A 13,781-nucleotide genomic window follows, 5' to 3' on the forward strand; every position below is an offset into this window, starting at 1 on the left:
CCAACCCCACCATCTCTTCGCTCGAGCCGACTTGCCTCGCCCGCCATCATGTCGAGCGAAATCGAGTCCAAGCGTGTCAACACGACGGAGGGTATTCACGAGAAGGATGCCGATGGCTACAGGTCGAGCGACGTTGAGCTCCCGATCGATGCTCAGGTCGAAACGTATGTCCCTGCCCCCTTGCTTCTTTTCTCTTCCCGCTCCACCTGCTGTTGTGCTTAACTTGCAATTTGTTGTCGCCCACTCACTGACTTGTCATTCGATAGGGATCTCAATGTCACAGAACAGGATTTGCAGGAGGCCAGGGAATTGGCTGGCAACCTGACCCTGGAGGAGATTCGTCCCATGATGGAAAAGGTCCTAGCCATTCACGAGAAGGATCCCAACTTTCCCTTTAGCATCATTGAGAGAATCAGAGCTTTCTTGGGTAAGTTTTTCCAAGGCTTGCACATGTTTCCCCAATCATGGCCTTGTCTCTAATTACAGAAAAAAAAAAATCCAGGCAACGAGGATATCTTTGAAAACCCTGAGAAGCATGGCGTGTTGATTGAGGAGATGAAGTTGGAGGCTTCCCTGATTACAGTCAACAGTCCCTACGCCGAAGTCAGAGCCGTCGTCGACAACCATGACGACCCCAGTATCCCATGTGGTACCATCCGTGCTGTGAGTACCTTCAAAGTCTCAAGTCTTGTCATGTCATGCTCATGTATTGCGCAGTGGGTCATTGGTTCTGGTTTTGCCATCTTGTTGGCTTTCATCAACCAGCTATTCTCTATCCGTCAGCCGGCCATCAATGTCCAGGCCAACGTGGCCCAGTTGCTCGCCTATCCCATTGGCAAATTCTGCGAAAAGACACTGCCCGACGTCGGATTCACACTCTGGGGCATTCGCCACAGTCTGAACCCTGGCAAGTTCAGCAAGAAGGAACACATGTTGATCACCATCATGGCCAACGTCAGCTGGAACTGTAAGACTGCTTCCTTTCGAGGTGGTACAGTACAGACACGAGAGAATTTGCTAACAATTTGAAACTTGCAGACCCGTACACGAACAACATCATCTGGGTGCAATATTTGCCAACCTACTTCAATCAAAGCTATGCCGGCCAGTTCTCCTACCAGATCTTGATCGCCCTTGCCACCAACTTCATCGGCTACGGTATGGCTGGAATTGTCCGCCGATTCCTTGTGTACCCTTCGTACTGCGTTTGGCCTGCCAGTCTGGTGACTATCGCCTTGAACTCGGCTTTCCACAATGACAAGACTGGTCCAGTTGAGTCTCCGTTCGGCAGACTGTTCACCATGACCAGAATGAAGTTCTTTGGCGTTACCTTTGCCGCCATGTTCGTATACTTCTGGTTCCCACAGTACATCTTCACCGCTCTGAGCGTTTTCTCCTGGTTGTCCTGGATTTCGCCCAACAACACCACCCTCTCGGCCGTGACGGGTTTCAACAACGGCCTTGGCGTCAATCCTTGGCCAACTTTTGACTGGAACATTTTGCTGTTTGACAACACCGATCCCCTCATGATTCCATTTTTCTCCACCATGAACAAGTTCATTGGATCCTGCATCGCATGTGTCGTGATTGCTGCGCTTTGGTGGAGCAATGCCTGGAATACAGCTTATCTCCCTATCAACTCGAATCGCGTCTTCGACAACACTGGTTCTCTTTACAACGTCTCGAGGGCCATTGACGACCGCGCACTGTTCGACGCCGCAAAGTACGCCGACTACTCGCCGCCATTCCTGTCTGCTGGAAACTTGACAGTGTACATGTTCTTCTTTTCCATCTACTCTGCCACCGTCAGCTACGCTTATCTTTACCACCGATATGAGATTGCCATGGGTTTCCGCAACCTGTTCAACAGCTTCCGCAAGAACAAGGATACCGAATTAGGCACATACACTGACGTGCACAACCGATTGATGGCCAAGTAAGTCAATCCATCTCGCCTCATGACAGTGCAGACAAATTATCTTTCCGAGTTTGTCCTCTGATGATTTTTGGTTCCTTTTTGCTAATGAGCGTCTGTCTGGATAGGTATGCCGAAGTTCCCGAATGGTGGTACAGTCTCGTCGTCGTCGTCGCCATTGCCCTTGGATGTGCTGGTATCGCCAACTGGGAAACGTACACCTCTGTGGGCGTTGTCTTCTACGGTCTTGCCCTCTGTGCTCTTTTCGTTATCCCAGTCGGCATCATCAAGGCCATGACCGGTATCGAGGTTACCCTCAATGTGCTGGCCGAGTTTATTGGTGGTTCCTGGGTTCAGGGCAATGCTTTGGCCATGAACTTTTTCAAGAGTTTTGGCTACGTGACATGCGCTCACGCTGTTTGGTTCTCCAACGACTTGAAGTTGGCCCACTACGTCAAGATTCCGCCACGCCAGACCTTCATGGCTCAAATGATCGGAACGCTCATTTCGACCTTTGTCTGCGTTGGTGTTCTCAACTTCCAGATGAACCAGATCCCTGATGTCTGTACCGTGGACGCTCCCAACCGTTTCACCTGCCCTGGAATCAACACCTTCTTCACTGCGTCAGTGCTCTGGGGAACAGTTGGCCCTGTCAAGGTCTTTGGCGCCGGTGGTCTGTACACGGCACTACTTGTTGGATTCCCATTGGGCTTTGTGGTACCCATCATTTTCTACTTTGTCCAGAAGAGATACCGCAAGCAGTCGTGGCTGCGTCAAATCCACCCGGTGGCTCTATTCTACGGCGCCCTGACCTGGGCTCCCTACAACTTGTCCTACATCTGGCCCGCCGTTCCGATTGCTTGGTTCTCGTGGATCTACCTTAAGAGGCGCTACCTTGCCTTTTGGTCCAAGTACAACTTTGTGCTTTCCGCTTCCTGGAGCTCTGCTATTGCCATTGCCGCCATTATCATCTTCTTCACACTGCAATGGCTGCAGGTTGATCTCGAGTGGTGGGGCAACGACGTCGTAGCTGATGGCTGCGAAGGCAGCGCTTGCACTCTCAAAACTCTGAACGACGGCGATTATTTCGGACCCCGACTCGGCGAGTTCAGCTAGAGATGGATAGGGTCAAGATACAAAAGACTTTGAGTTGCGCCGGACGCGATCTACATCCATCTCCTTACGTAGATAGCGGGCAATGACTTATATATATATAAATAATCTAGTGCTTACGATACCACGGCAGTCGGTTGCTTCATCAATTAATGATATATCATATGATATACTCTGAAAAGAAACTTATAATTGCCATGACTCTTCGGCCTGCAAGCATGATCCTTTGTTTTTTCTGTGACGCTTGGGGAATTCCATCAGCAATCACGTTGAACTATTAAATACTTGAAGCAACCACACCCGCCACCCATGAGGAAAATGAACTAATATGATTCTTATTTCAGTACTCATGCAGCCTTATTTATCATCCTTTTTCTCTCTAGGTCACAAACTGACAAGCCGTTGCCTTCCAGTTTACCAAGTTGAAGGAGATTTTTGCTAATTGGACCCTCGATATTATATGGATACTGCTAAGACCCTCGCCTTTTTGTAGCACTTTCCACTAGCAAAGTCGAGATCAATCTCGCAGCTAGCCCTCTTTATGGCCCTGGTGATGCAGGGCACATTATCGTCTTCGGGACCCCATTTGTCAATGGTCAATGTTGCCTCGAGGCCGTAGAGGGTGTAGCCATCAACCTTGCATCGATTGTATTGTTGAAGCATTCCGGGGGGTCACTGACGTCTGAAGGGCAATGGGCCTTCTTTTTGCACTCGGCCTTGATGTTGTCCCAGATGCCCTTGCATCAGCCGCGAGTATCCTGGCCCGACAGGTCGATGCGGATCCAATAGAAGAGCTCGTTTTCGCCATACCAGTGCTCCCAGGTATACTGGCAGTCGACTTTGGGCCGCAGATTGAGGTGACGGGCTAGCTGGCAGTCGAGAGGCACGGATTTGTCAGTCTGCAAATGGCCATTCTTTTTGACGCGTTTGGCTGCTCTAAAATTTAGAATTAATCCATCGCCTGTACGCAGCTGACTGTTACAGAGAGGGGTTTGTCGTCAAGGTTCTCTAGTCCCAAGTGATGCAATTTGCACGATGATTCGTGCTAAGGGATGATGAAAGCTGAAGGATGGAGAGGACCGAGCAGTAAGAAGTAAAGAATGTCTCGCGGATACTCAAGTGGAATTTAAGATTTGACTTATCGCTAGAGGAACTTGTGTGTTGAGGCCACTGGAAGAAAGACCATCGGGTTGAAAGACCGTCCGTGTTCCCTGTGGGTGCGGCGGCGACGGTATCAACAAGGGAGCCCAGGAAACATATGGCCAAGAAACCAAGGTAAAAACGCATCGCGTTGACAGCCGATTTATACATTCGCATACTGGGGATCATGTAAATTGGTGTATGTCTAGACACAAATTCTCGCAAAATCTTGGCAGCAAGACTTTGGACGCATCAAGCCGTATTTTCTAAGCGAAGACAGTGATAGTTGCAATATTCATGTGGACAGTCGTGTCACTATGACCTTGTTCTGGAAAACGGGAACCAAGAGAACGAGGCTTTTCGGAATATTGGCGTCCTCCCGGCATTTGTTTCTTATCCATCAGGAGAACTCGGTGTTGTGTTGTCAAAGTTTCGTTAGGATAAGTCATTATGTGATACTTGGAGGTGAAGTCTGTTTGTAACCCCGGAGTAAAACTGTGACAGGTGCAAAAAGAAGCAGTAATCTGAAGTAATATAAATTATGCGCTCGACCTTCTCACAGGTTCTGGTCCAAGTGGTATATGACGCCCAATTTGACGGGGATGACATATACATATCTAGCCAAGCATGGTCCTCGATCACTATTTAGGTACAACCGAACCTCTATTGGTAAGTCTTTATCACAGAGAAACCCAACCAAAAAAAAACCAAAAAAAACCTTGAAACGGTCTTGGACCAACAAAGAATAGTAGCATGGTTACTCTTTAACTTGGTCACCACACCCTGACAGGCCAGGTTCACTGCCTAGGCGATATAGAAGGAGGAGTGGGAGGGGGATGGCCACTAGGCTGACTGAGCCGTCTGAGTAATATTTGATCTATTCAACTTGCCTGAATACTTTGAGACTTTGCAATCTTGACAGTTTACTTTTTCTGAATCATCATCTTGTTGCCCATTTCTTGCAGGCGGGGTGAAAGGGCAGCGTGCCTCTTCTTGAGATTTTAGGTGGTCCGAATCTGGGTGGCGATAGTCAACGAATGCGTACAAAGGTAGACGGCCTGATCAAAGGCAACGAGGCATAGAGGACGAGTTGTACGTGGACATGTGTATAGTTTATCATTGTCTCCTCCGATAATGGCATACCCTGTCGCCGACCACCAGGTTTGGGAACCATTCTTCAATGATACCATAATGTGTGTGTGCGTGTGTGGATAATACAATGTAGAGCACCTGATGGCACGGTTGCCAATAATGGATGATGGCCTCGGTATCGTCAACTTGGATATATATTCTTCTTAGTGAAGATGAGGTGCATGACGGAAACTTGCCTCGGCCCAGGAAAGCAGACACAAGGTGGCAGAGGATCAAGAGGAGGTTGCAGTGTAGTCGAGCGATGGCTTCCAGAAGAGGGGCATTTGTCCTTCTCGGCGGCGCATTTCCCACCCCCTCCTAAACCAAAACTACTGTGCACCTAGAGAGGAGAATAAGTATAATACAACCTTGCCCGGCATTCATCTTTTCCATTGCATGATCCAGAACTAGTAAGTAGGACGGCGGCTCAAACGACCTTGTATGTGGAGAAGACATGCATCACCGTCATCATTGTCACCACCATTCTTATCGTTACCAAATTGGATTGTGTGTTACCTAGTAGTATTCTAAGTATTGTTGCATGACGTCAGAGACCAGTAATTCAGAAGAACAGCGCCGCGGATTGTGAGGGCCAAAAAAAAAAGGAGCACAAAGCAGACGAGGGACAGTTGAATCATTGGTGTGTGGAGAAGTCAGACAGCTGCTAATCGATTCACTAGCCTTTGAGGGTGCAGCTTTGTCCAGGTCGCTAATCCACTGCTGTAGGGAACAGGCGGCGGCGACATCTTTCACCATTCTCTTCCCTCTTCCATTTAAGCATGTCCTTATTTTTTAAACTTTCGTTTCCCTTGACGATCTTTTCCTCCGTCCGCCTAAAGTCGCATCTAGATTTGTGAAATCTAGATCTTAGCGGTCATGTCCTCCGACCCTTTGCTGCTGACAGCCCCGCAGCTACGAGCATTATTCGACATTCTCACTCACCACGAGACATATGCTGAGGTGGAGAGCTTCAAGGATCCAGATGCCATTGACAATTATGGATTCCCCTTCTGTCCCAGCAGCAGCAGCAGCAGCAGCCTCAATCAGGAGAAGGACATAAAACATGGAAATGCAGACAGGTCAAAGTCGTCGTCGTCATCATCAGCATCATCATCATCACCGTTATTGCAGTTGCTGCTGACACGACTCCTATTGCCCATGCCGGGCATCAAAGATCTCGAACCTGGCTTTTGGAACGCTAAATTCAGGGGCATCAGTAAGCAGCTGCTTTGTTGATTTCATATCTGTTCGAGGTTGTCTTACAAGCACCCTCTGACAAAACACCCAGAGGGAATACTTGAAATTCATCCATCCATGTAACAAAAAAAAAAAACTCCGGCCGCTAATACATGTTGCAGTGAAGAGCTTTGCCGAGGCAGATCTCTCTGAAAGCTACGACAAGGGCGCACTGGGTACTAGAAAGACTCTGGCCACTGCAGCTTCGGCATTCCACGAGTCCATCACCCGCGGCATGCTTGGAGGGGTTCCGCAAAGGACGGACGACGCAGGGCCCGGGTTCACCTCGGAACACAGCACGGCGACCGGCCTGGAGAAGGCCTGGGACCATGTCGTGTACGATATCGTCTATGGAAAACTCCTCGATGAAATGTTTGAGCTTGCTGCCAAGTCGCCCGATCTCGAGAGCCATTCGCCTGCTGTAAGCGATGCTGTCGACTATGTGCTCATCCATGCTGCCACGATCCTGCACAAGATCTTTGTCTTATCGCCCGAGGGCCAGTACATGCTGAAACTCATTGAGAGCACCCACAAGTTGATCCCATACTCTCTGGTCTGCCAAACTCTGCGTGTAGGCAACGCAGCTACCATGATTTCCGGCCTCGTGAGGATCTTCTTGGCCAAGGTCAGCATTGGAGGTTTGACCAACTGGATTGGATTGACGCAGAATGCAGCCGACGGCCAGAATCTGATGCAAAGGTATATACATATATATATGTTAATGAAAACACTCCCCCAAGCAGTCATGACTGACGGTATCTCTCAGAATAATCGGCATGGTCCTTGGTTGGGACGCGGGCGACTTTAAAAAGACTGTTGATGGCATCCGCAACAAGAAGGAACTCAGCAAGTCTGGTTTCATTCCGGCCATAGATGCACATCTCAATGCTACTCCCCGAGAGCACGCCGCGGTTCGGCAAAAGAGCATCCAAGAGAAGGAATCCATCGTGTCTGCAATCCTGAAATCCCAAAGTCAGAAGTGCAGCGCCGAGCCGACCGAGCAACAGCACTCTTTGCTGCTGGAATACTACTCGGCGCAGCTCTCTGCCCAGGACAGGGAGAAAATAACTCAGGTCATGTGCCGCCAAAGCCCAGACTATGTCACCTCCCTGATACGGGATGCCGTGGCAGCCTTTGACCCCATAATTCGTATACTTCATGATCATGTCGATCTGAGGAAATACGTGACCAACTCTCAAAGATTTATTGACGAACTCCTCGAGGTGAACAAGCCCAGGAGGGACAAATCCAAAGGGTTGATTCCTCCGTCGATAGAGGACTATGTATTCCTGCTTCGGCGCCATCGCAAATGGTGGTTTGAATATCTTCATGATTTTGCCAAGGGATGCCCCGAGGTCCGGGACAAGTTCTTTGCCTGGCTAAAGGACAATGTACTTGAATCATTCCGACAGAATAGTTCGAATGCACACACGGGCGGCTCGCGTCAAGATTCGGATCGGATGGATGGTGCGGGCTCAATGAGCGAACCGCTCAGGTCGGCCTTTTCTCGCTTGGACAAGGAAACACAGCAAACGGTCGCGCAAGCATTGGATGCATACGACGCATACACGGCGACCCTTGACGAACAGTCTAACAAACGGCTGCAGAGTATCGTCGAGGGCTTACAAAAACAGAAGGAAAATACCAAAGACAACCCAAAGCTGGGCAGCATGAAAGGTCCCGGAGTGTACCACGCACGGTGGCAGTGGCTTCTTGATGAGACGCTCATTACACCGTCGAAACCCTCGGGGCCACCCAGGCACGGGAAGGACGTGAAAGACGTCAAAGCAAGGGGGAAAACGGGTGCTCTTGCCAGCAAAGATGTCTGGGACTCCAGCTCGTTGCCTCAGGCCAAGTCTGATGTGACGCCTGAGCCCCCAAATGTCCATGTCGTTATCGAAGCTCTGGGCTCACAATTCAAGAATATAGTGGCAGACATCAGTACTAGGCAAAGGTCCGAATAAAGACGGATGGAATAACCATTCATGTTTCTGCTCAGACAATTTCAGCTAGCCCCTCTGCTGGTTGGTGAATATTGACATGCCGATGCTTTCAGTGCCAGTGTTTCAAGTCAGTGCCAGTCAGTCAACCAACCAACCGACACTTGACATAAATCGTTATGGAAATACTGTGCCTGAAATTGATATCGATCTGTTACCCAAACCAAAGCAGCCAATGAGACTTTGTAGCAAAACGGTTGCCTAGCTCGACTAACGCCGATGCCGATCCAACATGACGGGATTCGGAGTAGATCCGTGTCCGTATGTACGGACAGACATGGTCCAACCAACCCCTGTAGATAGTCCCTTTGGAGATGATATAGTCATCTTCGCCCCCGCAATAAATAACCAAGACAGGTTCGCGTCTCGCCCTTGACCTCTCAAACGTATCCGCGCCTTCAAATAGAGCCCCAATCCATCCATTGAATCTATAGGCGCTGGCCGTGGTCTTGGCTTTTCTTCAACCACAACCTCTGGCAGCGTTGTATATTCCTCGTTTTCAATCGAGGCACTTCCCCATTGTCAGTCAGCTCAGCATTGTGCTTCAAAGCAATTGGTTGACGGGCACAATGGCCTGGAGACAATTCACGTTGAGCGCCCTGCTTGGCCTAGCTTGTGCGCAATTTCCCCCCAAACTCGAGGGCATCACCCTTCTCAAATCCAAGTTTCACGAGAATGTAACCATTTCGTACAAGGAGGTAAATCACCATTGTCCCCTCGAATTGCCTCACTCTTGCGCTTTTGTTGACGCAAATCTCTCCTGGCAGCCTGGTATCTGTGAGACCACCCCGGGGGTCAAGTCTTACTCGGGTTATGTACATTTACCTCCCGGTCTACTCAACGAAGACACTGGCGAGGTGCAAGACTATCCAATCAATACGTAAGCTTAAGATCATTACCATGATTTGTGTTCATGTTTACGTACCCTGGTACTGATTGCATCAAGGTTCTTCTGGTTCTTTGAAGCCAGAACGGATCCACAAAATGCTCCCTTGGCAATCTGGTTGAATGGCGGTCCCGGTGGTTCATCCATGATGGGGTAAGTACCGGTTTGTGTCTATACTGAGAAGAGAAACAAATGGTGTCCATCATAGCTTGCTCGGGCAGGCGAATTGATGGCCATTTCCCTCTCTCTCTGTCGCCTCGATCTGACTCTTGTGTTAGTTTACTAGAGGAGAATGGACCTTGCTTTATTGCAGAAGACTCAAAGACTACGTACTTGAACCCGTACAGTTGGAATAATGAGGTCAACATGCTGTACCTCGACCAACCCGCCCAGGTTGGTTTCTCCTACGACGTGGCCACCAACGGGACCATGCGCTTGGTCGAAGAAGACGGCGAGGCCCTATTTATGACCTTTGCGGCCAACTTTACCGAGGGCCCGGTGCCAGAGTCCAACCTGACGTACCGTGTGGGAACCTTTGGCAGTCAGGACGTGACCAAGACGTCCAACACAACGGCATTTGCGGCACATGCGCTGTGGCACTTTGCGCAGACCTGGTTCTTCGAATTCCCCAACTACAAGCCCAGCGATGACCGCGTGAGCCTGTGGGCTGAGAGCTATGGTGGCCACTATGGACCTGGCATTTTCAGCTTCTTTCAGCAGCAAAACGAGAAGATTGCCAATGGCAACTCGACCGAGGAAGGGGCCCATTACATTCACCTTGACACGCTTGGTATCGTCAACGGTCTCCTCGACATGGCAGTGCAGGGAGAAGCATATATCAAGTTTCCCTACAATAATGTGAGTGGTCAGCACAATTCTGTAGAGACAGTGTGCAAATCAACCTCACATCCCTCTCAATTTTCGAGATGACTACTGACTGTGCGATGGGGAAAAAAAAACCAGACCTATGGCATTCAAGTTTTTAACGAGTCCATCTATGAGACTTTCTTGAAAAACTGGACAGAGCCCGGCGGCTGCCACGACAAAGTTATTGACTGTCAGGAAGCACTAAAGGAGAGAGATGGAGTAAAGCCACGTACTGAAGGTACAGACTGGCGTGAAGTGTGCGAAAAAGTGCTTGAGGGATGTTCCTTTCCAGCCGTTGCAACTTACCAGAGTACTGACCACGCCTGGTACGATATTGGTCACCCCAACGCAGACCCGTTCCCCGCACCCTATAGTAAGTGGTTCATTCGTCCGTCAATGGGGGCACATGGGAGTCTCTATTCTACTATGTGCCAACGGAATCTGTGACAAGCTAACCCGGCTTATCATCAGTGTATGGGTACTTGACACAAGAGTCCGTCTTATCTGCTCTGGGTGTTCCAGTCAATTACAGTGAACACTCGGGCGCTGTTGGCCAAGGATTTCAAGCCAGCTTTGATATCATTCACGGCGGATTCTTGGAAGCTGCTGGATACCTGTTGGACACTGGAGTCAAGGTAATGAGACCACGAGCATCAGCGTCCATCACATGAGACCCCATCATAGCGAACCGCTCAAGAGACTGACAAGTTGCGCGCAATAGGTCCACATGATGTATGGTGACCGCGATTACGCATGTAACTGGATGGGCGGCGAAGCCGCCTCGCTCGCCATCCCTTATAGTCGACAGTCCGACTTTGCCGAGGCGGGCTACGCGCCCCTATTGACCGACAACGGGGTGTTGAAGGGCTTCACGCGTCAGCTTGGCAACTTTAGCTTTTCGCGCGTATTCCAATCCGGCCATGAGGTACCCAGCTATCAGCCCGAGGCCGCGCTGGCCATCTTCAACCGCGCCATGTTTGGTCTCGACGTTGCCGAGGGCCGCAAGCCCGTGACGGATGACTTTGTCACCGTCGGCCCCAAGAGCACGTGGGATGTCAAGAATGTTCCCCCTGAGCGGCCCGCATCTAGGTGCAACGTGCTCAAGCCCAGTACGTGTACGCCGGACATGCTTCAGAAGATTGAACAGGGCAAAGTCATTGTGGAAGACTTTTTCGTCGTCTCCGTCATTGAGAGTGATGATGAGAACAGTGGAGTTGAACTTGTACCAGTTATGGATGAGCAGTCACAGAACATCATTGGTGAGCTTTGAGACCTGCGGGAATCAAATGACATGCATGGCACTTTGGCTCGGCAGAAATAAAAGAGTTATTTTTGAAATCGCTGATAGCAGAAGGAGTTTCGGGTACAAACTGGTCGTTCACATGTTGTAATTTTGTCGTGACTAGACCTTAGCTAGCGATACCCGTGTCCTTCAATTCAGCTGTCTCCCCCTTTTCGCTCGGCTTTGCTCTCTCCTCATCGACCACCTTCTGCGCCACCCTGAATGCCTCGAGCCCAACAGGCAAGCCTGCGTATATACTGGCTTGAAGAAGCGTTTCCTGAATCTCCTTTTCGGTACAGCCATTGTTTAGTGCTCCTCTGACGTGAACGCCTAGCTCGTTACTCTTGCCTAGGGCCGACAGCATGGCGAGGTTGAGGAGAGAACGAGTCCGCCGGTCCAGGCCATCGCGCCCCCATATCAGACCCCAACCAGCTTCAGTGGCGAGCTCCTGCATTGGCCTTGAAAAGTCGGAAACATTGTCCCACGAACGCTGCACATGCTGGGCGCCGGTGACCTGTTTGCGGATCTGAAGTCCCTCGTTGAAGAGGGCTTCGCGGGCTGTCTGACGACTTTGGTTGCTAGTCGACATTGTGAATGCTTGCTCAAGGTTGTTTATATGATGTGTGAATGGGGATTGCGAATTTGTTTATGAGCCCCTTTCGAATACAGGAGTCAATTTGTTGATTGATGCGAAACCTCGACTGCTCTATTACTGATCATCAAGAGAGAGTGAGAAAGACAGAGAGAGAGGTAGGTGTCTTTTCGCGCGTATATACCTAGGCGGCATTGCGTCATTCATATGCAGGGCTCTCCTCTGTGTTATGCAGTGCCAACCAATTACTCCGCCCCTTGGTTTTAAGCTTCCGCGGGTGCGATGCCAATGCCGAGGTGATCAAAATGCGAATTATCCTTTGTTAGCAACCCAATGTCGGGGATAGTCTCAATTGGCCTGGTTCGGAAGCTACCGGGTTCGGAGCGGGTTCGGAGGGGCAGGGGACAGACCAGAGTCTCATGCCCATGTTCAGCTCTTGTCGAGCCGCCTAAGGTCGCCGTCGATCTCCTTCAATCTCTTCTCCATCTCCAGCCAGACGCGGGCCATTTCACGGAATTTGTTCTCCCTGGCTGCATCTGGTTTGGCTACTATGCCAAGCCCTCCCTCTTCGACGCTGACCGAGACGCCGTACTCGCCAAGCTCCTGCTCCCGCGTCCGGAGTTTATTAGAAAGCTGCATCTGAGCATCACGTAGGTGGCGGCGATAATTTTGCAGTGCAGTCTGAGACTCTGGGGGATAAATCATGGATCGTGTCTCCCAGAGCTGTATATTTACAGAAGTTGCTCGTGACTGGGCTTCCAGGCTCGCGTCGGAAGCTCGCAGCGTGCTGGACTGCGCCATGACGCCGTGCTTGGCCTCGAGAGCACGGAGCAGTAGGAGCAGTGCTTTCGTCTGTTGATCGAGATGATCCACCAAATTGTGAGTGGCCATAAGTCGGTTGGAGGTGAGGGCAGCACGGTTGTTCGAGAGTGATGATATCAGAGTCTGGGTCGTCGGAAGAATATGCGGGATAGCCCGATGTATAAAGGAGGGATTCGTCGAGGGATGCATTACGCGGGCCAGACTGCGCGCTTGTGTCGTGAGGTGCGATGATATCAGACGCGTGTAATGCGGCAAAAGAGAAGGAAAATCTGACATTGGCGAGCTGGACAAGAGCAACTCCAGCTCTTCAATTGACATGTCCTGGCCTCGCTCCAGAAATGCAGGTAACACAAGGAGCAAATCCAAGAGCTCTGGGGGCAGTTGCGGCGTTTCCTGCGAGACTATCCTTGAAAGCTGCGATCTAGTCCGCGTGTGTTGTCTGGGAGGCGGCCGAGATGATGGTGGTGGTACCGTTGCAATTGCATTTCTGAGCAAGTGTTTCCTGGTTGCCTTTAGACGGTATTCTTTCAGTTCCTATTGCCATGTTAGAATATGGTCCTTCACATAACTATCAACGCCAAGTAACATATGAGCAAGGATAATAAAATAGCTAGAAGAGAAGGAAAAGATAAGGATATCAAGAGCTCACCTCACGAACAGCCTCGCGTTGTCGCGCAGCTGCATCATTCTTGGTGGACCCATCCGAGTTCAGGACATTGGTTGTAAGTGAATTGTACAGCTGCTCAAAGCCAGGGTTGGCTGCTAACAGTGACGCATCCACTGGCGGAAGCATGATG

At 50.2% G+C, this 13,781-nt stretch overlaps 5 protein-coding genes across 5 annotated transcripts; 3 read left to right on the forward strand and 2 right to left on the reverse strand.

The window, feature by feature from the left end:
- Nucleotides 1–48: 48 nt before the first annotated feature.
- On the forward strand, nt 49–3,031 carry PFICI_08391 (uncharacterized protein; the record flags this gene model as incomplete). The annotated part of the gene is made up of 6 exons (XM_007836972.1): nt 49–164; nt 267–427; nt 503–663; nt 718–967; nt 1,039–1,936; nt 2,044–3,031. 6 exons carry the CDS (start codon nt 49–51, stop codon nt 3,029–3,031), a joined length of 2,574 nt encoding a protein of 857 aa, XP_007835163.1.
- A 3,144-nt stretch (nt 3,032–6,175) lies between these two features.
- Nucleotides 6,176–8,499, forward strand: PFICI_08392 (uncharacterized protein; the record flags this gene model as incomplete). The annotated part of the gene is made up of 3 exons (XM_007836973.1): nt 6,176–6,515; nt 6,658–7,234; nt 7,302–8,499. The coding sequence occupies 3 exons, from the start codon at nt 6,176–6,178 to the stop codon at nt 8,497–8,499; spliced, it is 2,115 nt and encodes a 704-aa protein (XP_007835164.1).
- Nucleotides 8,500–9,104: 605 nt separating this feature from the next.
- Nucleotides 9,105–11,558, forward strand: PFICI_08393 (uncharacterized protein; the record flags this gene model as incomplete). Its single annotated transcript, XM_007836974.1, has 7 exons — nt 9,105–9,233; nt 9,303–9,415; nt 9,482–9,574; nt 9,700–10,279; nt 10,385–10,661; nt 10,760–10,923; nt 11,010–11,558. The coding sequence occupies 7 exons, from the start codon at nt 9,105–9,107 to the stop codon at nt 11,556–11,558; spliced, it is 1,905 nt and encodes a 634-aa protein (XP_007835165.1).
- A 139-nt stretch (nt 11,559–11,697) lies between these two features.
- On the reverse strand, nt 11,698–12,159 carry PFICI_08394 (uncharacterized protein; the record flags this gene model as incomplete). The annotated part of the gene is made up of 1 exon (XM_007836975.1): nt 11,698–12,159. The coding sequence occupies one exon, from the start codon at nt 12,157–12,159 to the stop codon at nt 11,698–11,700; it is 462 nt and encodes a 153-aa protein (XP_007835166.1).
- Nucleotides 12,160–12,591: 432 nt separating this feature from the next.
- Nucleotides 12,592–13,777, reverse strand: PFICI_08395 (uncharacterized protein; the record flags this gene model as incomplete). The annotated part of the gene is made up of 2 exons (XM_007836976.1): nt 12,592–13,518; nt 13,634–13,777. 2 exons carry the CDS (start codon nt 13,775–13,777, stop codon nt 12,592–12,594), a joined length of 1,071 nt encoding a protein of 356 aa, XP_007835167.1.
- Between the last annotated feature and the right edge of the window lie 4 nt (nt 13,778–13,781).

This window comes from Pestalotiopsis fici, assembly GCF_000516985.1.
Source record: "Pestalotiopsis fici W106-1 unplaced genomic scaffold PFICI_Scf_5, whole genome shotgun sequence".
NCBI classification, from domain to species: domain Eukaryota; kingdom Fungi; phylum Ascomycota; class Sordariomycetes; order Amphisphaeriales; family Sporocadaceae; genus Pestalotiopsis; species Pestalotiopsis fici.